Source organism: Equus caballus, chromosome 29 (genome assembly GCF_041296265.1).
Source record: "Equus caballus isolate H_3958 breed thoroughbred chromosome 29, TB-T2T, whole genome shotgun sequence".
NCBI lineage: Eukaryota > Metazoa > Chordata > Mammalia > Perissodactyla > Equidae > Equus > Equus caballus.
Window position 1 is genome coordinate 44,197,831 of NC_091712.1, and position 24,493 is coordinate 44,222,323.

At 45.5% G+C, this 24,493-nt stretch overlaps 1 protein-coding gene and 1 long non-coding RNA gene across 18 annotated transcripts in view; one reads left to right on the forward strand and one right to left on the reverse strand.

The window, feature by feature from the left end:
- Positions 1 to 374: 374 nt before the first annotated feature.
- On the reverse strand, positions 375 to 3,112 carry LOC138921395 (uncharacterized). The gene is made up of 2 exons (XR_011433937.1): positions 3,037 to 3,112; positions 375 to 991 (listed from the first exon to the last, which is right to left on the reverse strand). It is a non-coding gene; the product is annotated as an uncharacterized lncRNA (long non-coding RNA).
- A 154-nt stretch (positions 3,113 to 3,266) lies between these two features.
- The window catches only part of DIP2C (disco interacting protein 2 homolog C), a 469,662-nt gene continuing 448,435 nt past the window's right edge, over positions 3,267 to 24,493 (forward strand). For 7 of the 17 annotated variants that reach the window (XM_070254985.1, XM_023631975.2, XM_023631976.2 and 4 more), the window contains exon 1: positions 3,285 to 3,531. In XM_070254985.1, the coding sequence (XP_070111086.1) occupies positions 3,447 to 3,531 (85 nt within the window). In that variant the 5' untranslated portion in view covers positions 3,285 to 3,446. Of the gene's footprint in view, positions 3,532 to 3,599; positions 3,911 to 24,493 lie in introns of those variants that run through there. The other 10 variants (XM_070254994.1, XM_070254998.1, XM_023631967.2 and 7 more) reach the window with 9 other exon arrangements.

Here is a 24,493-nt window from a genome sequence, read left to right on the forward strand (position 1 = left end):
GTGGGCCAGCAGCCACCGTGGGAAAGATTAGAAAAAAAACTGGGAGGAGGCACTCTGAAGGCCTGAGGGCAGTGGCAGTGGGACTGGAGGGGAGGAGAGAGATGTGAGACAGAAAGGTTGTAGGTAGAAGTTTTTGAAGCCTGATAACAGGCATGACTCAAAGTGTGGATTACTTGGAGAAAGGGAGGCTGCTCTCAGAGACAAGGAACAGAGACTGAGGAGTGTGACTTTGGACACAACGTGTTTTGAAGACATGGTGGGATCTCTGGAAAAAGATGTCTGTCAGGCCATTGGAAGGACCAAGAGTACACCATCCTATGTGTACTTTGTAGTTTCAGAAAGACCTGCTGAAATGAAGAGGCATGAGCTCAGAATCTAAGCACACCATTGATGAGTTTAATGCAAAACAGTAGTCTTCTCTGGAACCAACCTTGGTTACAGCATCGTACACAAATAATCAAGACCCATCCATGCATTAAAGGGAATGTATGTTTCATGTTGACATCATCCTGCCCTGGACTGGTACCACTTGTTGTCCGGAATGTGCAGTCCCCCTTTGGTATAACAGATGAACCCAGGGCTTGGCTCTGAAGATGTGGTTTAAATCCTGGTTCCACTGCATTTTATTTCTCTAAGACTTTCATCTGTAGCGTGAAGGGGCTGGACCAGATCCTCTCTAGGACTTTCTACTTCAGTGGTCTGTTTATTACGAGAATGAGGGAGATAGTGGTGGGGCCATACAGTTGTGGCCACTGGTGTCCATTGTATTTATGTCCATAGAATGTAAAGCACAGGAGATTTGGAATCATCTTCTTCAAGCTCATCACTATCAGTTGCCCACTTCTCTCTCACAATTCACAATTCCCCACTGAGAAGACTGATCTATATGAGAAAGGCCAACAACACTCTAAGTTGTCACTGCTGTCACATCACTAGGAAGTACAAAGATGATGGAGGCTTGGTCTTCGTCCTGGAGGGGCTTTCACTCAGGCTAATGAGGAAGATAAACAAAAGATCAAATACATTACAAGGGCAGTAAGTAGTGGGAATGCAGTAGGGGAGGAGGAGAGATTTTTCTGGAGTTGATGTTAGGGATGACTGTGGGAGGGTGTGGGCAGAGAAGCAGGACAGGGCACACCTGGAGCAAAGATGCTGAAAAAGAGCACACCAGGTCTCTGGGAACCAGAGCACGTGAGAGATGTAGGAGGGACTGCAGTTTGGAGCCAGGTGGTGGAAGTTCTCCAGTCTCCTGCTAGGAAGTTGGGCTTGTATTCAGCAGACAATGCAGTAAGTACTGCTGCCTTCTTTTTTTTTTTGGAGGAAGATTGGCCCTGAGCCAACATCTGTGTCCATCTGTGCCCATCTTCTTCTCATTTTATATGTGGGATGCCTGCCACAGCATGGTTTGATGAGAAGTGCTCAGGCATGTCTGTGCCCGGGATCCGGGCCTGCGAACCTTGGGCAGCTGTGGGGAAACTTAACTGCTACACCACCAGGCAGGGCTCACTATTGACTATTTTTTTTTTTTTTTAAAGATTTTATTTTTTCCTTTTTCTCCCCAAAGCCCCCCCGGTACATAGTTGTGCATTCTTCGTTGTGGGTTCTTCTAGTTGTGGCATGTGGGACGCTGCCTCAGTGTGGTCCGATGAGCAGTGCCATGTCCGCGCCCAGGACTCGAACCAACGAAACACTGGGCCGCCTGCAGCGGAGCGCGCGAACCTAACCACTCGGCCACAGGGCCAGCCCTCACTATTGACTATTTTTGAGGGGAATGAATGTCACTGTGCTTCTGGGAGCCAACTCCTAGCACAGGGTCAAGTAGATGGTGGAGGAACCAACTAGGAGGTCGTCATAATGCTCCAGGAGTGCGTTAGTGGATGAACTGGGAAGAGGGGTTACAGGAATGAAAATGAAGTCAGATGATCAAGACTTTGCTGAGAACCTGGAGACCACTGGGAAGCAGAGGGTGTGTGAAAACTGAGGAAGACAGAGAAGTCTCAGGCGACCTTTTCTAGCCTGGATAATTAAGAAGAGGGTAGAAATTATCAGAAGTCAAGAGAAAGGGCTGGCATAATTTTGGGCTTATGGAGTTCAGGGTTGGGGGACATGTAGGTGAGGTTATTCAGTTGGACAATGGAGGTGTGAGATAGTCTTCCCCAAACCATCAGGACTAGAGGCACAGATTTGGTAATCTGCCCCGCAGAGGTGGCACTGATGCTGTGGGAGCTGATAACCTGAGAGGAGAAGGCTTTCAGGGAGAGGAGGGAGAAGGCGGGAGGACAGAATCCCAGGGCCAGCCTGGCTAGGGCGCCGGCAGGAGGACCTAGGAATGACAAGAGCCCTCAGTCCGAGGAAGGCTGGGTGGGTCCTGGGCCACCGCGTGTGATTCGGCCTTTTAGGGCTGACATGGAATGTGGAGATTAGGTGACCGCATGTCTCCTGCAGCCTCCTTTTCACAGGTGGGGAAACTGAAGCCCAGGCGGAAGCACTGATCAGCCTAAAGGCACAGGCTAGCCAGCTTTAGATCTAGAACTAGGAACTTCCAACCTAGTACTCTTTCCACGGCCCACACTGTCTTTTTACCCATCCCGCCCCTCCCCCGCCCCGCCCCCGCCCCCTAAGTATTCACACACATACACAAATTCAGCTCTCGAAGACCCAAACACTTTAAGTTTTAACCTGCGCTCTAGGCTGGGGCTCCAGCAGGTATTTTTTGCCTTAAGCTAGGGAAAGGAGAGGGCTGGGCCCGGCGGGGAGTCACCGCCGGGTCGGTGCGCGCGCCCTACTCCCCGAGCGCGGCCCCGGGAGCGCACACTGCGCAGGGGAGGCCAAGTTCCCGTCCGGGTGCGCGCCCAAGGCCCCGTCCTCCCGCCTCCCTTGCGCGCCTCCGCCCATATCCATCCCGGTGCACGGACCCTTCCCCCACCCCATCCCCTGCCCCCATTTCCAGTGCGCGCGCCCTTCCGCACCCCCATCCACGCCCCTGTGCGCGCCCCCTTCCCCCACCCCATCCCCCACCCCATCCCCTGTCCCCACCTCCGGTGCGCGCGTCCTTCCCCACCTTCATCCCCGTCCCGGTGCGCGCCTCCTTCCCCCACCCCCCTCCTCTGCCCCCACCACTGGTGCGCGCGCCCTTCCCCACCCCCGTCCCCGCCCCGGTGCGCGCCCCCGCCCCGCCTCCTTCCCCGCCCTGTGCGCCCTCGCCGCCACGCGCATCGGCGGAGCAGCGGCGGCTGTGAGCGCGCCGGGCCGGGGGCGCGCACCGGGGCGGCGCGGGCACGCGGGCGCGAGGCCGCCGTGGCGGGGCCGCGCTGAGGAGGCGCCGGAGGAGTGAGCTCGCTGCGCCGCGCCCGGCCTGCCGCCGCTCGGTGCGGGTCCGCGGGGCGCGAGGAGCGGCCGAGACCGCGGCCTGGAACAAAGAGAGGCGCTGGGCGGGGGCGGCGAGCATGGCGGACCGCAGCCTGGAAGGGATGGCGCTGCCCCTGGAGGTGCGGGCCCGGCTGGCCGAGCTGGAGCTGGAGCTGTCGGAAGGTAACAGGCCCCGCGCTCGGCCGGCCGCGCTGTCCCGGGAGGGCCGGGGCGCGGCGGTGCCCGCGCCGGTGCGTGTGCGTCCGGCCCTGCGGCTGCTGGCGTCGTCGGCCGTCCCCGCTGCGGCGGCCTGGGCGCGGGCCTGGCGCGGGCGCCGCGGCCGGGGGCCTGCCGGAGGGAGCCGTGTCCTTGGTCGCGTCCGTGCGCTGCCCACCGCGGCCCATGGCTGCACGGCCTGACGCGCCGCCGGCCTTATTCTCATGCGAAACTTGTCGTTGGACTTGAGGGCTCGATCTCCGCGTTTCAGGCATCCTGGTCTTCAGACAGCCTGCCCTGGCTGGAGGAAGATAGCACCACTATTGTTCCTGTGTGTGATGTGAAGGTTGGGCAAAATCAGGAAACCTCCTCCCTCAGGCCAGGTTTTATGCCTCGCTCTCATCGTCGCATATTTAGAATTTGTGACAGATTTGCTACAGTGATTTCATGGAGTGTTCCATACGGTTTCTTGTTTGCTCTTAATGGTGGGATCATGTGCTCAACTGTCATAAGTTTTAGCTCGGGTTTTGCTATGTCTTTAAAAAAAAAACCACTCGAGTTCCAAAATGTTAAATGTGTAATTTATGTCGAGTATTCGCCCGGTTCGCCTTGGAAAGGCCACTAATATAATGTGGTGGTGTGGGGATAGGCCGGTCGTCGCGAATTTATATTTGGAGCAGTTTAGCTAGTGAACTTGTGTGTGAGTGTGTGTGTGTGTGTAACGGTTTTGTGAGGGCCGGCAGCCAGAAAGTAGATTCATTCGTGCCAATTTTCATCAGCAGGGAGGAGCTGATGTTGACTTTATGTTTTCCTTTTAACACTTTCAGGGCGAAGAAGAGAATAAACGTGGGGGCTGTGATGTGGTGTTAACTGCCTTTTCGGATTTCCAGGGACTGGAAAATTTTCTATTTCAAATTTGGGGTTCTGCAGGGTATTGCGATGTTCTGTAATGTGAAACAGCCCGCAGGAGGAGGAGGAGACAGCTTCCTGGACTCTGTATGCTGAGCAGACACTGTTCTGACTGGTTGAAGATGCTGAGGGCCTTGCTGGGATCTCAGAGGACCCAGAGCTGGGACACAGAGAGTGTGGCACCCAACTGGGGGCAATATTTACATGTAAGCTGGTGGATAAAGTGTGCAGTGTGGACAGATTGCCTGAAGCAATGAAGCCACTGTTAGAAAACATTTGCCTGAGTTCTTTGATTCTGTCAATGTTCAGATGGATTTTCTCCCTCACTTTACAAGGCCCTCTTAGCTCCAGTTTCTTGCCTGCACCACTGTTGTGTTATTTACAGCACCCCATCATTCATGCATTATCTCCAAACAAGCACTTCTGCTATGTCTGTTATTACACTAAAGTTGTGTTGGTCTCTTGTCTGTGTTAGCAAAGTGGGGAGCCATCTGAACGCAACAGGATTGCACCACCTCCACTGTCAGTCTGAAAATCGGCTCGCATGTGCTTCTCCCAGTCTGGGACGTGCTCTGGAACGTGTGTCCTGGGCCCCTGCTGCGCTGGGAGTGGTTGCTTATGAACATGTGCTTAGGCACACTCACCTGTGAGATGACACTCACCTGTCACCAGCACTTGGTCTTGGAGGCCTGCTGCTGAGAGGATGGCACAGCCACTTTAGACCAAGATGTGTTCGTTGAACACCTTGTGTTTGTGCAGACTTTCTTAAAGGGTTTAATGAATTTCTTATTGAGTGTCTGGGCAGAGAAAGGGGTGTGTGCGTTTGCATGTGGGAAGCATATTATTGTTTTTCGTTCTATCTGAACTTTGCTAGACCTAGCCTGAACACTGTAGAATAAAAGCATCAGAGGGTTGTTGCTTTGGCTGGTCTACCCTCAGACAACCCCCATGCCGCCCCCACCCACTAGCCGTGTCGTCTTTGACTTGCTTTGTCCAAACCAAGCTGATGGAGCATTCTTTAAGGTCATTTGGAATTTCTTGTCTTGTAACCACACAGAGTAGTTTTACTGGCTTAAATTAGATGAATCAACTTGTTTTTCAGTATTGCTTAATGGAAACCAAAGAATGGAAGGATCAGAAATCTGTGTCTCTTTACATTGTGGAACTTAAAAAAAATCCCCCTACATATCCACTTTCAAAGTGAAAAGTTAAAACAACTTTTAATGCTGAATTATTTGTGTATTGCTTTCACGTTTTATCTTCAATCAGGGTTCATGTGGAGAGAATTCTTTAAATGTATTCATCATTTTATTAAAATATCAGAAAATATTGTGGAAATATATGTGGAATTTTTAGTGCTCAGTTCCTCCAGAGGAGGATGGAAAAACAATTCCATTTTAAGCACATAATATAGGTTGAAAAGACAGAGTAGACTGTTCTCTCAAAGTTCCTGTATGGCCTGCCAGCTCTTAATGGTTGTATATTGTCTAGATTTGTAGACACTGGTTGAGTTTTGGTTTGCACTGTCTGCTGGGTGTTGTTATGGATACTGATGTTTTATTTTATTGGGTCATTGTTTGGTAAAGGGTTGCAGATTGACTTCTTGGCTGCAGAGCTGAGATTTTTACTCTCCTGCTCGCCTCCTCTTTTCTTTCCATCTCTGATACTACCCGGTACGTCCCTCACTGGGGAAAGCTATGCTCCTCTTGCTGTAGAACAGCGTTGTCAGCAAAGAACAAGAGCTTTCTGTGGGAGATGTGGCAGGCAGCCCCTCCTGTGGGCACTGAGAGCCTCCAATCCACATGTCTGGCTAAAGTCCTTGGTGTGGGGCCAGGGATTGTCGGTCTGCTCAAATACTTGGGACTGAATGTGGGGTGGGGGCGGGGAGTAAGCCACGCCAGTGAGCTGGCTGGCTGCAGGATGCCAGGTGAAGTAGTGGGGGCTCCTTTCTCCACACTCCATTCCCTTAATCACTTTTTCTTTCCTTCTCTTACCTATATTCTTGCCTTTTGGAATTGTGCTTTTTCTTTTTGGCTTTAAGAGGGCCTAAAAGTAATTTCATTAATATGTGAATAAACATTATTTGGCTTAAGGAAAAACTTTAAATGGAAACACCAAGCAAAGTAGAGAGAAAATAGAGAACTACTCAATAATGACAGACTCATATCTTATTAAAAAAAACCAAATTCAGTTGTTGATTGCATTGTCAATAAGTTTCTCTGTTAAGGGATGCTTATTTCCGGGGCTGTACATACACTGGACTTGTAACTATGGGAGGAGCTGTTCCCACTCTTTCAGGAGTGGCTGAATTCTTATTTTGGTAGAACTTAGGAAAATTGCCTTGTGATATAGTCTGTGAAAATTGATGTTTGCAGAAGAGATGTCTTTAAAAAATATTTGCCATGGTTTACACCTTGTGGCTTTTTAGTTGTTAGTATGCCATTACTAACTTCTTCACTTCTGCTTATGGGAGTTACTCAGTTCATGCTCTGCTTTGCTAGTTAGTATACCGAATTACTTCAACTATTAGTTATGTTCCATAATAGAGTCCAACTTAATGTTTTCTTAGTAAGTGTGAAACTGCTTGAGGAAGGAGGTGAATGCTAACTTAAATATCAGTTCTGGTCAAGGAACCCCATTTTTTTTAAAAATGCAGATGAGCAATTCACACGCAGCTTGCACATTCCTGTCACCAGAGAGTAAAACCTTGAAGAGATGGCCAGCTGGAAAGTTTGTAGATTTTGGGGGTGTCATCTTCAGGGCTGTTGGGCACAAGATGATGCATACACTCAGCTCTAGAACTCGAGTTCTGTCCTTTCGCCCTTCCACACTAGGCTTTCTTGGAGGTCCCTGTGCTACAGAACTAACAGCTCTGTTGGAGTGTAAACCTTTGCACTGCCTTCCAGAGTCAAGAAGACAAGACCCAGCTGTCCCTAATGCCACCCAAACTTTGTGTATATTCTCCTCAGTGAAGGGCAGTAGTTAACTCTGGAAAACAAATGTGTGAAAAAATGTTTTCTTCCCAAGTCTCATTGGTGATTTGCTGTAATGGGGAGAGGCCGAACAGAAGAGGTCAGCAGATTCAGGGAAACAGTAGCTGGGATGCTGCACAGAGCCGCCCCACCTGGAATCAGGTCTTGAGATTGTTAACAAGATTTGTTTACTTTATTACATCCGTCTCAGAGTTGTCACAAATAGCTGTAAGTATTATGGTGAATGAAACGGAATACTTGGCATGATAAATATAAACATTGTTACCTGTATTTTAAAAAAATTACAAAATGGCAGCATTGAAATGTGTGGGGTTTAGAATGTGTGGACTTCAGTTGAAGAGTTTTTCAGAGTTATGAAAATAGTTGAATTTGAATGTTCTTTTCTCGATGAATAAATATAGATGTCAAATTTAGCCAGGAAGCTGGGAAAGTAAACACATACACACACATTAAAGGCACAGCTCTGTGAGATTGTTCCAAATGCTCGTAAGAAATTTGCAATGCTACAGTCGTGCTTAGATCGGAACTTTATGGGGTCAAAGCTGTAACAACGACTCTATTTTGTTTTATACTGGGCCCACTGGTTTTATATTCTTGTTATGGTTTGGAGGCTACAAGCTGTTGGGTATTATGAGTCACTTTTTGCCTTCCTCCTCCCAGCCTTTTTCAAATGGGTTGTCTCTTTTTTTAGAGCTGATTTTTTTTAAAGCAGTGATTTATGGGATGAGTTGTAGCATTCTTCTGAATTGCAAAGGGAATGTATTGGATAATCTTAGTTTTGATGTCATATGTATGGACTGACTCATCAGTTCAAATCCTAGTCACGTCATTAAGATCATTTCTATTTCTCATACTCACACAGCCACCTTAAAAAAAGCAAATTCTTGCTTATAGTGATTTCACTGAGTTTTGCGTATCAGTCTTTATCCTGGGAATAGGGGACATTTCATCTGCTGTAACGTGGAAGGCACCTTGGTGGGTTGATGTCCTCTCACACTGCAGTCTCTCTTTCTGTAACCTCTACTTTCAAGGTAGCCAACTTTAATTTCCCTCTTCTGTGAATTTTTTGCCTTACAAAGGTTACCTACTGTTGTTGCCAGTGCTCTGTTCTTTCTGCTTAGAGGGTCAAAAATTTGTCACGTCTCAAAAGAAGTAATTGCATCCATTTGTTCATGATGATAATAAATAGCGCTCTCAAAGAGGAGACTCTAAGTGGGAATCCCAGCTGGTGTGGGGTAAGAATAGAGGAGTCAGCATGCCACAGGAGCGAGTATTCATAGTCTCTGAGCATACGTTTGCTGCACTTCTTTCTTCAGGACCCAACTGGGGTATTAATTTTAATAAGCCCCTGAGACAAATAAAGTGAGAAAATGCTAAAATATTGAGTTGTAAAAGCCAAAATTACAACAAGCGGTCTTCAAGTTTGTCTAAGATAGTGAGGAATGGAGGGATTCTGTGATTGACAGTAGGTTAAATAGATCTTTTTTTCCTGGGCTGCTGGTTTTAAATCATTTTTTTTGCTTATTAGGTTACAAACCGTTTCTTTGGCCTGATGCAAAGATTGAAGACCACAGGCCAGATCCAAATTAGTTCTAGTTCACCAGAGAGAGGGATTCCCTACATACTTATCTACAATTAGGCACAATTTTTTTTCTTTACTAAATTATCTCGTTAATTGTCACATTTTTTCTATTTTATTAGAGAAATATTATAACATTTAAAAATATAAAATAAAAAAATTGTATTAAACATACCATCTCTTCCACATGGGCTACTTCAGACCCATCAGTCTCAGGTCTGAGGCACTCGTTGAGGAAGAAGGAATTCGTGGGTCTGACTTCCTTTCTGGATAGTTAGTCCTATGCCCAGAGAAACTTTATTACAGAATCACGGGAGGAATTCTACTCATGTTCTGACCAAACGTCTTATAAACATAGTTTGCCATATGTCAAGAGCTCATAAAACAAATAAAGCTTTAGGGAGGAGAGAGGCCCACATGTCCCAGACTTTCCTTAGTCAGTGCACTGCAGTCGCCTAATGGCAGGTCTTACATCTCCAGGCATTTGTGGATTTGTTCTGGTCACTCCCTTGTGTTTACATAGAGCCATGATTTCTTGACTTTGTCACTTGCAGGTAAAACTGTAAAAGCATCTGTTTTGAATCCTTGTTTTATTCTCCATTCTGCTTTCTCACCAAGCTGAAATTCACTTCCCTATAGAGATGAAGATGGCATGGATCTACCCTGATGATCTTTCTAAGGAAGTATCAAGAGGTGCTTCTGGGGCAAAACAGATTCTGCAGGCCAGTTTACCTGAAGTGAAAATGGAAATGTACACTGTGTTATTAATTAACCTTACTGGAAGATTCTGGTCTTCTTTATGAGTAAACTAATGCAAATAGAGGTTATTTGTTATATTGCAAATGGAGCATGGCCAGTTATGTCAGTTACCCATATGGTGACAGAATGTAGCTTGTAAATCCTCATATAAGGATGTCAGGTGTCTCTGAGAGCAGTGGCAAAGCCTGACATTGTCAGGGGAAAGGAATAGATGAAATCTTTTAGTTGGCTGAGTGCTTTAGAGAGGACAGGTTCACTTATGAGCCATCAGTTTGAAGGGGCTGGGTTTTAGTACACTGGGAATTTAAAGCACAAAAACCCACTTTTAACTTGTGGGTGACCTTCTTCTGTGCTTCCCGAGTCTCTGAGTCTTTTCCTAATTCCTGTTTGCAGGGATTTGTGTGGGGATCTTGAGATTTCTCTGGGCTGAACATGAATCCATTGAGAAGTCCTCTTCTTGGTTTTCACACATCAGAGAGGATGTCAGGCTCTGCTGGTTCCACCACTCACAGCATCATCTTGGGTCAGCCAGCTAGTCTCTCCCAGCCTCAGTTTCCTCAGCTGTAAGATGAGGTTCATAACCCTACCTTCAGGTTTGTAATGAGGACCAATGAGGCAATGTCACAGTGGCTGTGTGGTAAATATCCACTTCCACTGTTTCCCTCCAAGGTGCTGGCCACTGGGACAGAGCTCTCCGGACTTCCTGTTTCTGGCATTCCCTCTCCCCCAGTTAATCCAGGTGATTTGAGGTTATGGTGACTGTAAGAGTGGCCTTAGGAGAAAAGTGAAGGAGGAGCTGTCCCAAGGCACAGGCATGGGTATGGGAAAGCACTTTTGCCTCATGCTTGGAGGGTGCACTTCTTAATAGATATCACCTGAGCACTTGCTGACTGTGTACTTGGATAGTTTCAGAGCCCAATGCCTGTTTTTTTTTTGTTGTTGTTGTTCCTTCCTGGTAGCCTCTTTGAGTCAATAACCCTGGGAAGGATGTCCTAACTCAGGTTCTACTCCAGGTGTATCTGGGAAGGATGTCCTATTTAAGTTCTAGTCCTGTCATGTCTTGGGACCACTTTTGGACCTCCAATCAGAGCTATTCCCAGAGCTTTGTGGGGGACTGGAATTGGCCACCCCAAGATATGTCTCTTTGGCATGAGGATTATTTTGGGCTGGTTACTTTAAAAAAAAACTGCAGACAGGAAAGAAACTCTGAAAAGCAGAGTTTACTTATCCTTTGTTAAGAGACGTTTACATTGTAGGGGAAATCTCCATCTGTAAAGGTGTCTCCCTCTCTATACCAGGAAGGAAGGATGACCTTATCTCTGGAAACTCTCATCAATGTGGAAGGCAAGGACTCAAGTCTGCATAATAACCTGACTCTTGTTTACTGTACTGGTGTGGTAATCTCCCATGATCGACTCTCCACCCCCAACATCCTCCTTTGTCTTTAGCTGAAGATGATATTTAAGGTGGTGGCTTCAGCCATTTTGGTGAGTTGCTCAGGTTGCCTGAGCCTCTCCCATGTATACATGTTATAAAGCTTTGTTTAATTTTCTCTTGTTATTCTGTCTCATGTAAATTTAATTCGTTCTCCGGCCAGAAGAACCCACAGTGGGTAGAGGAAATGTCTTCCTCCTGACAGCTTCCAGGAGGAGCTTCCCAAATATCTGCTGCAGTATTCCCCTCCTCTCTTTGCTAACTGCCGATGAAGTTCAGAACTCCACCGGCTGTGACTATGGGACATCTTCCTCCTGGAAGTGGGTGTCCCTCAGCCATCAGTGTGTGTTGAGTGAGGCCAAGTAACGCCCCTTCTTGTCATGCTCCCATGTTTGGTGATATGTGAACGTGGATGTTGGCTGACAGGCCACTCAGGTGGGATCATGTGAGCCTGGGGTAGTTCTAAGAGGCCAGGGTACTCCTGTGATTTGGAGCCTGCCCACAGGTGTGGACAGGGGCTTGCTCTGGGAGTGTGGCTTGAGGCCCTGTCCCTTGCTTGCCGAACACCCTGTGTTGTCCTGGGGCTTTATCCTTTACGTCATCCTGGCAGTCACACGAACTGAGCTCCATTTAGGTTTGTGAGTGTGAGTGGGATCATTTCCATATTGACTTTCATAAGCTGCTTCTTATAAAATAAAAACCAGAGATAGAGTGTGAAGCCTCCCTGCTTGTAAACTTACTGGTATCACAGAAGTTATGGCTTCAGTTATGTATAATAACCGACTATTTAAAAATAACCTGAAGTAATAAGGTAGAACTGTACTTCATGCTAGATTCTTAAGTGAGCATTATTGGGCTTTGAAGACATCTTTTGTTTTTTTTATTTTGGCGAATAATAATAGATGCTTAAAAGCTGTTGAGATTTAGTAATACTAAGTCATCTTTAAGGATCTATTTAAGCAAGGATGAGGGTCCGTTAAACTTAAGTCACCAAAACACACCTCTTTAAACCAAGGAAATGGCTATCAACTTGCCAGGGTTGAAACTTTGTTACTAATGTTACTAATGTACATTGTAATGTACTTGTTACTCATGTTCCTCTCATGCCCACAAGTTACTGTTGCAGTGCTGTGTCATGTAGGAAAATTCTGTGAAAACTAAGACTTGCTGTGTGGGTTGGTTTTGTTGTTTCATTTTGCTTTTAGTTCAAGTGAATGTAGTCTTATTGCAATGGCTAGGCTTCCCCCCATGCACTGCTACATTGACATGGGCCAAATGAGAAACAGCCGTTGCAGTTATTTTGCTGTTGCAATTAAAGTCCAGACTTTGAGAATTTCTCACTTAATTACTTGTACACAAATTAATGTGAAAAGGAAGTAGAATTGTTTTTTCTCCCTCTCCCCCAGTAGATGGTGATGAATTATTGTTTAGATCTCATACTAGTAAGGCATTTATAATGCTTGTTGATATTTTAGAATTTCTTCCCTGTTATTAGGAAGATCACATGGGGCAGGAAGCAGTCTGGATTTGGCTTACTTCTTTGATGACTTGTTGAGTTTAGTGTTCGACAAACAGGATTCTAGATCATATCTGCCCTTTATGGAAAGTGTGTTAAGTAAGATAGGGGCTTTCTGAAAGTATTGTTCTATATTCTATCTCCTGTGAATACAGAACAGCAAGGCCTTGGGGAAGGAATTGGGCAGAGGATGGCATGGGCAGGAGCGTTCCTTGGATAGGCTGCCATTTGGCAGGTGATGGAAGTCTGCTGGTTGGGAATACTCACCCAGGGATAGGAAGCTCACAGGCTGACTGCAACAGTGGGGTCATAGGGCAGTTTTGATAACTGTGATTTATTCTTGAATGATAATGTGGGATGGGGAGCAATATTTGGAACACTAGTGTTACTTGAAATAAAGACATAAACCTTGTAATTGCATGGTGCCTTGTAGCTTTCAACTACTTTCATGTTGATCCTTTTTAGTTCTTTTAAAATATTTTCTAGGGGAATGATATTATCTTCTTTGTACAGATGAGGAGACTGGATTCAAATGGTTAGAAACTAATCATGAGCCTTAGAATCTTGGTTTCCTGATACATTTCCAATACCACGAGTGAACCAATAGACCTTTTGAACCACAATTGGGGATCCAGCCTTCTCCTTTTATTTATTTTACTATTATTATTATTTTGTGTGTATGTGAGGAAGACTGGCTCTGAGCTAACATCTGTGCCATTCTTTCTCTACTTTATGTGGGTTGCCACCACAGCATGGCTTGACGAGTGGTGCTAGGTCCACGCCTGGGATCAGAACCTGTGAACCCCAGGCCGCTGAAGTGGACAGCGGAAACTCAACCACTACACCACAGGGCCAGCCCCCAGCCTTCTTTTAGACAAGCGCCAGGAGCTCCATGGAGTCCTGGGTGCTCCAAGGAGGGTAAGCAGTGGGCAGTTTATTTCCAGCTTTAGCAGTAATGAAAATGCTTGCATTTCCATTCCACTTGGTTACAGTGGGGTGGAGGCTTATGCTGCACATTCTCTTAGCTGACTGCCTCTGGAACTTTCTGTTTAAAATCTAATCTGTCATCTAGGGAGTAGTACATGGGTGTTCACTGTACAACTCTTTACATGTTTGAAATTTTCCTATGTTTCTCATGGAAGATAAACAAAAAATGCAACCACTGGGTTAATTTTTCTGTACAGCATCCTTTCAAATCAGGAGGCTGGATATAGTATGGTTTTATCAGAAATATTAATCATTTTGCTCAAGAGACAATACTGTTAATTCTTGGTTGTGTTGTTTTCAGGAAAGAAATTCTAAATGAGGTTTGAGGAATAACCTCTTCAGCATCTCTATAAGAAAAAAGTGGCCTCTCTCAAAGCTTCCCTATTACTAACCAGAATGATGGTGATCATGTTTAAGCAGCCACCAATCACTTATGAGGCAACCAATTTTTTTTTTTTTTTAACGTGGAGTGCCCTTATTCCAAGTGAAGTGCCCGTTTTCATCTTCTCCAGTTCTTGCAGGGATGGGGGCCCCATCTAATGGACACAAACCATGCTCATCTCTGGTCCCCAGGGAACTGGAGTCTTGTGAGTAGGAATGGCAGGTGCATAACTTGGATTTTTAAATCAGATGTTGTGAATACACATTTTTTTTTTTTGGTGTGAACAGTCTCTTATCTCTGTTCATGGTGGAGGATGCTAATATATATGTCTGGCCACCACTCACTGTACTAAGCATTGCTTAGGTGTCTTACATATATTACCTTTTAGTACTTATAACCCAAGTTAAATTACATTTCTCTCACAAAAAAGGAAACATGTTCGCCAAGGCTTTGTGGCTGAGCACTAGGTCTAAGTCATCCTGCTTTGCCCTTGAAACTCTTTCTGATGCTGCCTGCTGTCTCCTTTGTACATTACAGCTTTCCTTACACAAGGGCCACCCTCATGCAGTAAGTTAAGCAAATCAAAGTAGGAAACAGAATTTTTAAAAAGATACCAAGTTTCGTCGTATATGTGATTTTTCTTTTTTACATATTTACTTTCATGTACCCTAAACAATATGTTTCTTCCACCCGATGTAACAATTAACTTAATTACCAGCTATTATTGATACATAGTCCTATAAAGGATATTTTAGGAACCTGTAGGCTCAAAAAAAAAAATCCTTTATTTTAATAACTCTAAGCTGCTTAATAAAGTTGTTGGGATTGTGGCTTCCTTTTGTTATCCTATTTTTATTTTTATATCCTTGAGAGGAAGCTATTTAGTGGTTACTCATAATTGTGAAAATAATCAAGTCATTAGAGAATCTTGTTAGGACAAATCTTATAGCTTTGTGTCCTTTATGTAAATAAAAAAATCTTAATTCAGGTAAATGTTGGAAGGAAGGACTGTATTTAAAACAGATAAGATCTTGGTGTGATGTGGTCATCCTGGGATATTGTCTCAAGAAATATTCTAGAACATCCATCTTTATTCTCACTAGTCTACACTCTCCCCATCCCCTGATTATTTCCCTCTTCACCAGAATTTTGAGTCCCTGTATGCAAGATGGTAATTGCACATGTGTGCATGTATGATGCCTTTTCCTGTAATGGGCCGTTTGAATATTGTTTTTGGACAGTACAACTTCCCATTTCCTCAGTTAGAAAACATGTAGCTCCTCGTTAATGAAGATAGATATTCTGGTATCAGGAACCCCCGAAGACTTTTCATGTTATATTAAACAAATTCTAGAACAAAGGTGGTTTTGTATATTATGTATTTATATTGGACTTTCTTGTTAAAAATGGTGTGAATGTGTTCCTGCATATTGGAAATCACATGACTAGCTTAAACAGAAAACATGGAGCATTAATTTTGTCTTCAAATTGTTTTTCCATGTTTATGATTGCACCTGTTCTACAGGCTTTGGGAGTCATTCATTCTTGGCCTAGTGGGGCCATGGTTATCAGAATTAAGAGAAATAAGATGATTCGCCAGTTTAGGTTTCTTAATCTAAAACTGCCTCTTCTCTGCATAATAACCCAATCTTTAAAAAGATGCAATGTAACTTTTAGTGGATTATATTAATTTGGTTATCTGCAGTTGAATCACTACACTGCATTGTGAATGAATTTTATTTTTCGATTTATCCTCATAATATAGAGTGGTTTCAGAAGATCAGCTGTAGGCTCAGGTAAAAGTGTTAACATTGTTACTTGTAACTTAGACTAACTCTTGGTTTCTTTATCATCTTGTGAAATGATAACCGTAGAGTCATGCATTTAATTTCCATTTATCACTTTGTTCTAAATTCTAAGTCCTTCTTTGGTGATCTATTTCTCCCATGTTCTTTCCCTTCCTCTTGCTCCATCCTTTCTTCTGTTTTGTCTTCTTTCTGATCCATAGGCTCTGAATATATGGTGCATGTGTATAGAGGGGTCCTGACTGCTGTGAATCTTTGGTAACTTGTGGAAAGGGCTCTTTTTTTTTTCTTTCTTTCTTTTTTTTTTTTTTTAGCAAGACACCTCTAAACAAACCTTCAATTGTCTATGTATCATCTGTTTTGTGGACTGTTTGTGGAAAATTTTAATCATTTTTTCATGAGATTTTGGCTGATCTTTCTCTGCCCCACTGATTCTTCCACCCAGCCCATGTGCACTTAAGCTCTGCAAGCCTGTTTCAACAATGATTATATGCAAAATAATTAAACAGAGCTCTGTAAATAAGAAATCACATGTTACCATATATGTACCCTTCTCTGGAATTTGAGCGTGGATTGTATAGTCTTCCTGTTAGTGGCCCTGAGGATCCTGGCCTTTATTTGGGAGCACCTTGCAATGAAGTGGATGTAAAATGTAAAATTGATTACAGTATTATAACTCACATGGTGGACACCAAAGATGCTTTAATCTGAATACCATCTGAAAATTAGGATATGTTAGGTTTGGATGGTGGATGACCTTTTTGACAAAAGCAGCTGGCTTTTGTCATACCTTGAAAGCTGTGCTTACACTGTTTTCTCTTTTATACTTAGAATTTCTACAGTTCCTAAAGAAGATACTTGCTTATTTTAAGGGGTAAATTACTTTAGCAATAAAAATGCTCTCTGGAGATTTAGATTGAATAGATTTGCCATATTTGTTGTTTACTATTTATTTAATACCAAATATAGTGGACTTTGAAGTAGCAGAACATGCTCCACCCCCATGTTGGTATATACATGCAAACATACATGCATACATCTAACTAGTATAGTTACCTTTGATTCCAAAGTTAGGTAGAGATTGCTTTTGCCAAACGAGAGCTTTTGAATTGTCTTCCCTTTCCTTAACCCTTTATTTCATTGGTAATTTAAGAGAGGCTCTATATTAGATGATATGGGAGTGGGGACAGCCGTTTTATAATCCAGAAGGAGGTAGGACTTAAGCGTGTGGGGAAGGTCGGTAATGATAGAGAAGACAATGAGTAAGACCTACCACAAGTCAGTGTGGAATTAGATGCCAAATGAGTGATCTCAGCAAGGAGAGCTGAGTTCAGAGGAAGGAGCTGCTGTGTGCTGGGCCTCTGGGGCCTGGAGGGCCAGGCCCTGGGCCTTTGCAGAGAGGCAGAGGCCAGCTGGGCCGGGATGTGGCCCCTCCCTCAGTGTGGCCAGGCAGTGCTGTCTGTGGGCTCCTGGGTTTTGGGTGAGGCATGGTCTTGGGCCAGGGGTCCCCGGCACTGAGCCTAAAGGACAATGGCATCTGGGCCTTACCTGGTTTCCAAAGGCACATGTGAGTGACCGGGGCATGCCTTTGTTTTCCTCTCTCTCTCCGTCCTGTCCAGTGGGGTGACTGTACAAGGGTTGATGTGATTTTCCACACTTTGATTTTGAGGGGATAGCTGGCATCTGAAGATGAGGCTCCATCCTTGGAGATGCCCTCACGTGACCTTCCTACTTTCTGAGCAAGATTATGGAAGCAGGAGTTGCAGGGACTTGCCGGAGGTCGTGGTCAGCGGCGGAAGCGGGCCACAGACCCTGACGCCTGTCCGGTCCTCCCGCCCGCAGGCTGTGCCCTCACGCGCTCGACGGCCCCGCGTGGGGAGCGCGCCATTACCGCCGCGGAGCTGCGGCGCCTGGGGCACTGCGTCTGTGCGCCGTGCCGTGCGTGCGTCGTGTGCCGTGCGTGCGTCGTGCGTGCGTGTGAGGACGGGATTCCGCGTGGCCTGCGCGCCTCCTGCCCTCGGTCTTTCAGGTCAGTGCCGCGGGCTGAGCCCCCCGACCGCCAGGAAGCAGTCGTGTCGGGCGTGTGCCGTGGGGGTGTGGAGGGGGGACCTGCCTTCCTCTTCTGCCCTCAGCGCCCAGCCCGCTGGTGTGGCGGGCAGGTTAAATGTTCCCCCCGAGCTGTGGGCGGCACCGTGACCACTCTGTCCCTGGACAACTTGCCCGTCGTCTGAGGAGAGCGGAGCGCGGGGCCGCTCTGAGGCGGCGCCAGGGTCCCTGACAAGTCGCCCCGCCAACCCCGACGTCCGCCCCTCAGCACCCCCCCGTTCCTCAGCCCTCTCCCTCGTCCCCCCGCCTGTCCGCCGCCCCCTTCTCCCCTCAGCACCCCAGTCTCCCCGCAGCCTCCGCCCCCCCGTCCGTCGCCCGCGCGCCGTGGCGACCCCGCGGGCGGCCGTGGGAAGGTGTCTCCGTCCGGGCCGCGAGGAAGACCTCGGTGCTGTGAGAGCGGAGGTCTCCTCGTGGGCCTGCCCGGCAGTCAGGGCGCGCCGCTTTCCGTCAGGTGTCACGTCCCGGTGGGACTGGGAGTGCCCTTCCCGCGCGTCGCTGTGGACTGGCCGTGTCGGCAGCAGACGGAGCGCGCGGCCGCGGTCAGGCGAGGCCGATCTGAGGCTGTGTGTGTGGAGCGGGGAAGGCGGCCGCGGGGCAGGCCTCGCCGGCTGCGAGCCTGAGAGGACGCGGGCCCCGCCCGCCCCGTGGTGTGTCCTGCCCGCGCCTCTCGCGCCCGCCGGCTGGGCCCCTCCCGACGCCGGGAGCCATCGGCCGAGGGCGGTGCAGGGGCGTCCGCGTGCGAACGCCGGGGGCCGCCCCGCGCTGCCGGCCGCGTTCCGTCGAGCGTGTAGCTCGCTAGCTCGTTTGTGGGAGGAAACTGGTGTGTGGCGGGAGGCCGTGGGCATTTCAGTCCCGCTTTTGTACAAGAAGTTGGAGAATGCATGAAAGGATCTGCAGGCTGTCACCAGGTCCTTTAGGAGAGGACGTTGCTGGTGAGGGATTTTCCCCTGCCCTTTGACACGGATGTATCTTTAAACAAAGAACTTTTGCCTTATTGTGGAATGAGAATTATGATTTAAAGCATAAAATTTTCTAAAATAGTAATGAGAACTTTGGCGGTATAAACTCTAGCAGTAGTTGGTCGTTACAATGGAATGACAATTTTTATTCAAACTGGAAGATTTCCTTGTCTTCTTTCCAGGAAGGCGACTGAGGCAGTCTGCCCCTTCCCGCCCCGTTCCTTTGGGATCCTTTCCTGTGGCCAGGCCCTCCGGCTTCTCTCTCTGGCTGCTTCCCTGGAGGAGTGAGGAGTGAGGTGCCTGTGGGGGCGCCCCTGGCGGATCCCGGGGAGCAGGACGGCTCTAGCCGTGCGCCTGAAAATAGAGGCCTTCCCCTGGCTCCCAGCCCTGTGTCCGGCGCGCGCCAGCGGCCCACGGCACATCCCTGGCAGCCGCCCGCGGAAAGTCAGTCCAGTTGTGACCGTCAGTGCTCCTGGACTTTAAACAGGTGTGGGCAGTTACTCAGGCCACCACACTGATCGCCTTTGCTCGGTTTTATCACCTGTTTGTTCTTTCCTGCTGTGCAGAAAGGTGGCCATTTACTGCAGGCACCTGGGAAACTGATTCCCTGCCCCCTAACTCTGGCCTTCAGAATCGCAGTCTTGGGGTGGCACTCGGGGTGTGGGTTCCCAAGTGATTCCAGTGCAGCTGGCCAGTCTTTGGGAGCCAGTGGCTTCTCCCACTCATTTGAAGTTAATCGTATATTTCTTCATGTAAGTGTATCAGAGTGGAAAAGAAGTAGGAGGCAGGAAATTCTGGTTTACTTTTGACTCTGCTGCTCACCAGCTTTGTGAGCTGAAGTATTGTAAGCATTTGCGGCTAGATAATGATGTCCTATGCTTTATTTTCAACTTTCTCAGTAGGTGCTAAAGGAATAATTGTTTGTAGAAGGCGGGTTTCAAAACTGAAATCCAGATAAATTATGTTACATGAACTTTTATTTCAAATGAATACCCCTTCCACCCCCCCCCCCCCCATTAATGCAGAGGAGAAAGGACACTAAGAGCTGTACTTACTTTCTCTATCATAGCCACCAGTCAGTGTGCACAATAGTAATAGTAATTCCAGGTGTTCTGGCACCCTCATTGGTAATTGCGTGTGCGAAGGTGAAGACTTGGATTGTCTGTAGAGGGAGGAAAAGGGCTTCTGTGAGTGATTGCCACTTGATTATTTACTTGTTTCAGCAGATTATGTTCAGGGATGTGTGAGTCTGATGTAAGATTTATGGAGTGTTCCTGGCTTTAGATCCTATTAGATAAGCTTGGCTCTTGTTTTTGTTTTAATCTCGTACATTTCACCTGGTTACTGTGATTGATGATTTTTGTGGAAAGCTACTAAAGAGGGGAGCAATGTGAGATCCTTGCTCAGGGCTTGCTTGACTGGAGAACTGGTGCTGTGGTTTCCCTGAAGCAGCATTTCATATGAGAGGATGGGCAGGGGCAATGCCCAGTCAGCTTATACCTTGTCGTGTGGTGGTAAAAACGTAGCTTCTTCAAGGCTTTTGTAGTGAAAACTCAGAATCTTCCAAACAGCTATGTATGTTGTTTTTCTTTTAAAAAGCGAACACATAATACTGTACTTAGAGTTTATTTAGTGTTATGTGAAGTTTCCTATAAGTGTTAAAAATATCATTTTCTCTGCTAGAAGACATTATTAGTCTTGTACAATTAAAACTCTTGCTTTAGAATGCATAATTATTTACTCCCTCCTTTTTTTCCCTTCCATTAAGAATGTACCATTTAGTTATAGAATGAAGTTAATAATGAAATAAAGTTCACAAATGTATGACATTAAAACAATTAAAATAGGTGTACTTTATAAGTCATCCAAAGTAAAAAAGAAATAAAAATGAAGATTGAGAGAACCCACTGGTGCAGGAATGTTATGATTATTTTCTGTTATGTCCGGGAAACCTAAATCTTCAAAGCTCTGTGTTTTCTTTCGCAAGGTCAGCTTTCAGTAAGATCTGTCTGTTCTTCACCAGCCCCAGGGTAAAGAGTGTAGGTACTGGATAGATGATTTGGGGATTTGCCAGTCATAGTTCAACAGATATTTTCTTATTAGTTGATAATTAAAACATTTCACAATTGTAAAGGTTTTTAATGTATTTTTGTGTGTTTTATTACTATATTCCTTTAGGAGCCTTGTGAGAACTGTCTAACTTTTCTGCTATTATGAATTATAACATTTTGAAATAACACTTCATTTTCAACATGTTGAAATAATGTTTGTCTGCAAGGCATTAGAGACATTGCAAACTGCAGGAGAAAATTTATGTGTTAAGAAGACTGAAAACACAAACTTAATTTTTTATATATTTCGAATATTAACCCCTTACTGGATAAATGGTTTCAACATATTTTCTCCCATTTTATAGGTTGCCTTTTCATTTTGTTGGTTTCCTTTGCTGAGCAGAAGCTCTTTAGTTTGTTTTAATCTCTCTTGTTTAATTTTGCTTTTATTGCCTGTGCTTTTGGTGTCTAATCTGAGAAATTATTGCCAAGACCAATGTCAAGGATCGTTTTCTCTGTTTTTTTGAACAGTTTTATGGTTTCAGGTCTCACATTTAAGTCTTTCTTCCTTTCTGAGTTAATTTTTGTGTATAGTCTAAGGTAGTATCCAGTTTCATTCTTTTGCATGAGGCTATCCAGTTTTCCCAACACCATTTATTGAAGAGACTGTCCTTTCCCCATTGCACTCATACAGCTTAGTAGCAAAAAAACAAATAAGCCAATTAAAAATTGGGCAGAGGACCTGAGTAGACATTTTTCCAAAGAAGATGTTCAGATTGCTAACAGGTACATGAAAAGGTGCTTAACATCACTAATCATCAGGGCAATGCAAATCAAAATCACAGTGAAATACCACCTCACACTTGTTAGGCCGGCTGTCCTCAAAAAGACAAGAGATAACAAGTCTTGGTGAGGATGTGGAGAAATGGAAACCCTTGTATACTGTTGGTGGAAAAGTAAATTGGTACAGCCATTATGGAAAATAGTATGGAGGTTCCTCAAAAATCTAAAAATAGAACTAACATATGATCCAGCAGTCCCACTTTTGGGTATATACCCAAAGGAAATGAAAACAAGATATTGAAAAGATATCTGCATTCCATGTTAATGGCAGCCTTATTACAGCCTTAACAGTAGCCAAGATATGGAAACAACTTAAATGTCCATGGAAAGATAAATGGATAAAGAAGATATGATGTATATACAATGGAATATTATTCATCCATAGGCAAAAGGAAATCCTGACGTGTGCAACAACATGCATAGATCTTGAGGGCATTATGCTAAATGAAATAAAACCAGACAGAGACAAATATTATATGGTATCACTTATCTGTGGAATCTTAAAAAAAAGCCAATTTTATAGAAATGGAGAGTAGAAAGGTAAGTTGCTTGGGGCTGGGGTGAGGGGTCAAAGGGTACACACTTCCAGTTATAAGATGAATAAGGATCTAGTGCACAGCATGGTGACTATACTTAATAATTTGTTATTATATACTTGGAAGTTGCTAAGTAGATCTTAAGCATTCTTACCACGAAAACAAACAAACAAACAAACAAACCAGAGTTAGCTGTGTGAGATGATGGAAGTGTTAATTATCTTGATCTTGGTAATCATTCCACAATGTGTATGTATATCAAATCATCACATTGCTACACTTTAAATATATAGAATTATGTCTGTCAATTGTACCTCAAAGTTGGGAGGACAAAAAGAAAATCCTTTGTATGAGTTTTCTCAGCCTTGGCACTATTGACGTTTTGAGCCCAAGAATCCTTTGTGGTGGGTGCTGTCCTATGCATCATAAGATGTTTAGGATCATCACTGCTTCTACCCACAGATACCATTAGCACTCTCACTCCTAGCAAAACTCCCACCAGAGAATCACTGCTTTCCATGGCATGAGGAGACATTAGGTTTGCATTATTTGATGAATAACTGTTTCTAATTTTTGAAAATCTAGTGTGACTGAAACACAGTTGAATATTGATATTTGGGTAGACAGGCCTTCTCTTGGCATATACAGCTCAACCTGTCCAGGCCTAAATTTGTGCACTTCTGTATTTTAGAGAAACGACAGCCCTCTGATGCATGGATTTTGAGGTGTTTGTCTAGGTACATGGCATATGTACTAAAATGCTTCTGCCGTCTGTGTTTTAGAAGGCACTCTGATGTTCCTGCTGCCCAGGAGGCAAGGCTGTGGGGATTTCTCTTATGTTGCATCAAGAGAATTCTAGGGAGGGAGATTCTGAAATCCCTTTGTAAATACTCTGACCCACCCCAAAAGCTTTTAGTTAGGGAGGTGATTTCTGCTTCTGTTCTTCATTCCAGGGACTTGAGGGTGATGGATACCATCTCCTTCATAATGGCCTTGAAAGCAGTTACTACATTTCTGTTGGCTTCTGCACCCCCAAACTAGTTCTGGTCTGTTAAAGCCTTCCTTTCAGGCCTTTCTATTCATTTACCAGTTTGGTTGGTTTCTTATACCATATCCAAATTTTCCACAGTTTCCTTAAGGTGGGATTCAAAAGCTGAGTGTAGAATTATGACAAAACTCAGCCTGTGCCCAGTGCAGTAAGAGAGTTGCCCCAGAGTCCCCTCCCCATCCAGACCATGCTTGCCTCTTGGCTAGCTGTGCTATTTAGTCATGTTCACCATCTGCCCTGATAGGGTCCAAGATATTTAAAAATGTTTCCTAGACAGTAGAAACCCCTTTGTCCAATGTGATCAGAATCACTATTTTCAGTTAATTGAAGAGGTGTGAGCTAGGATCATGAAGATGGTATCTTGATATCTTACCTCAAAGCATAGACATGGACAGTCCTCAGTCTCTTCATTTTGGGCCGAGCCATCCTCTCAGAGTATGGTTCTCTGATTTTGGGCTATGGCACCTTTCTGGCCTAAACCATAGCCGTGACATAGTGTCTGTGGGAGATAAAATGTGTATGAACATAACTGTGGCCAGAATGAAAGTCCTCAACTATCCGGATGTGGGGGAGTGACGAGGGGTTTTTGGAGGGAATCCTGAGCTGCTCCAGCCTGTGCTTCTGACAGATAGCATTCTGAGTGGCCAGGAGAGTTAGGGACAAGCTCAGGGGTCCTTCTCTCTTGCAGCATAAGGTAATGAAAGCCTGAACTGGCTGATGAGAGGGAGGAAAGGAGGAAGCAAGGGATGGAGAAAACAAGTGAACTGATAAGCCTTAACTGACTGAATTAGGGGAGAAAAGTGGAGAAGCAGGTGGGGGTTTTGAGGCTGGGTAGCTGAGGTTGGTGGTGGCATTTTTTGGAAATGAGGAGCATGTCTGGGAGGAGGATGATGAGTTCATTTTGGACATGACTTTGAGATGTTTCTGGACACCATGTGAGCTGAGAGTTTGGAAATAGGGAGCAATGCTTGAGGAACACATCTGGACTGGAGTGGATTTGGGAGTCATCTTCACAGAAGTGC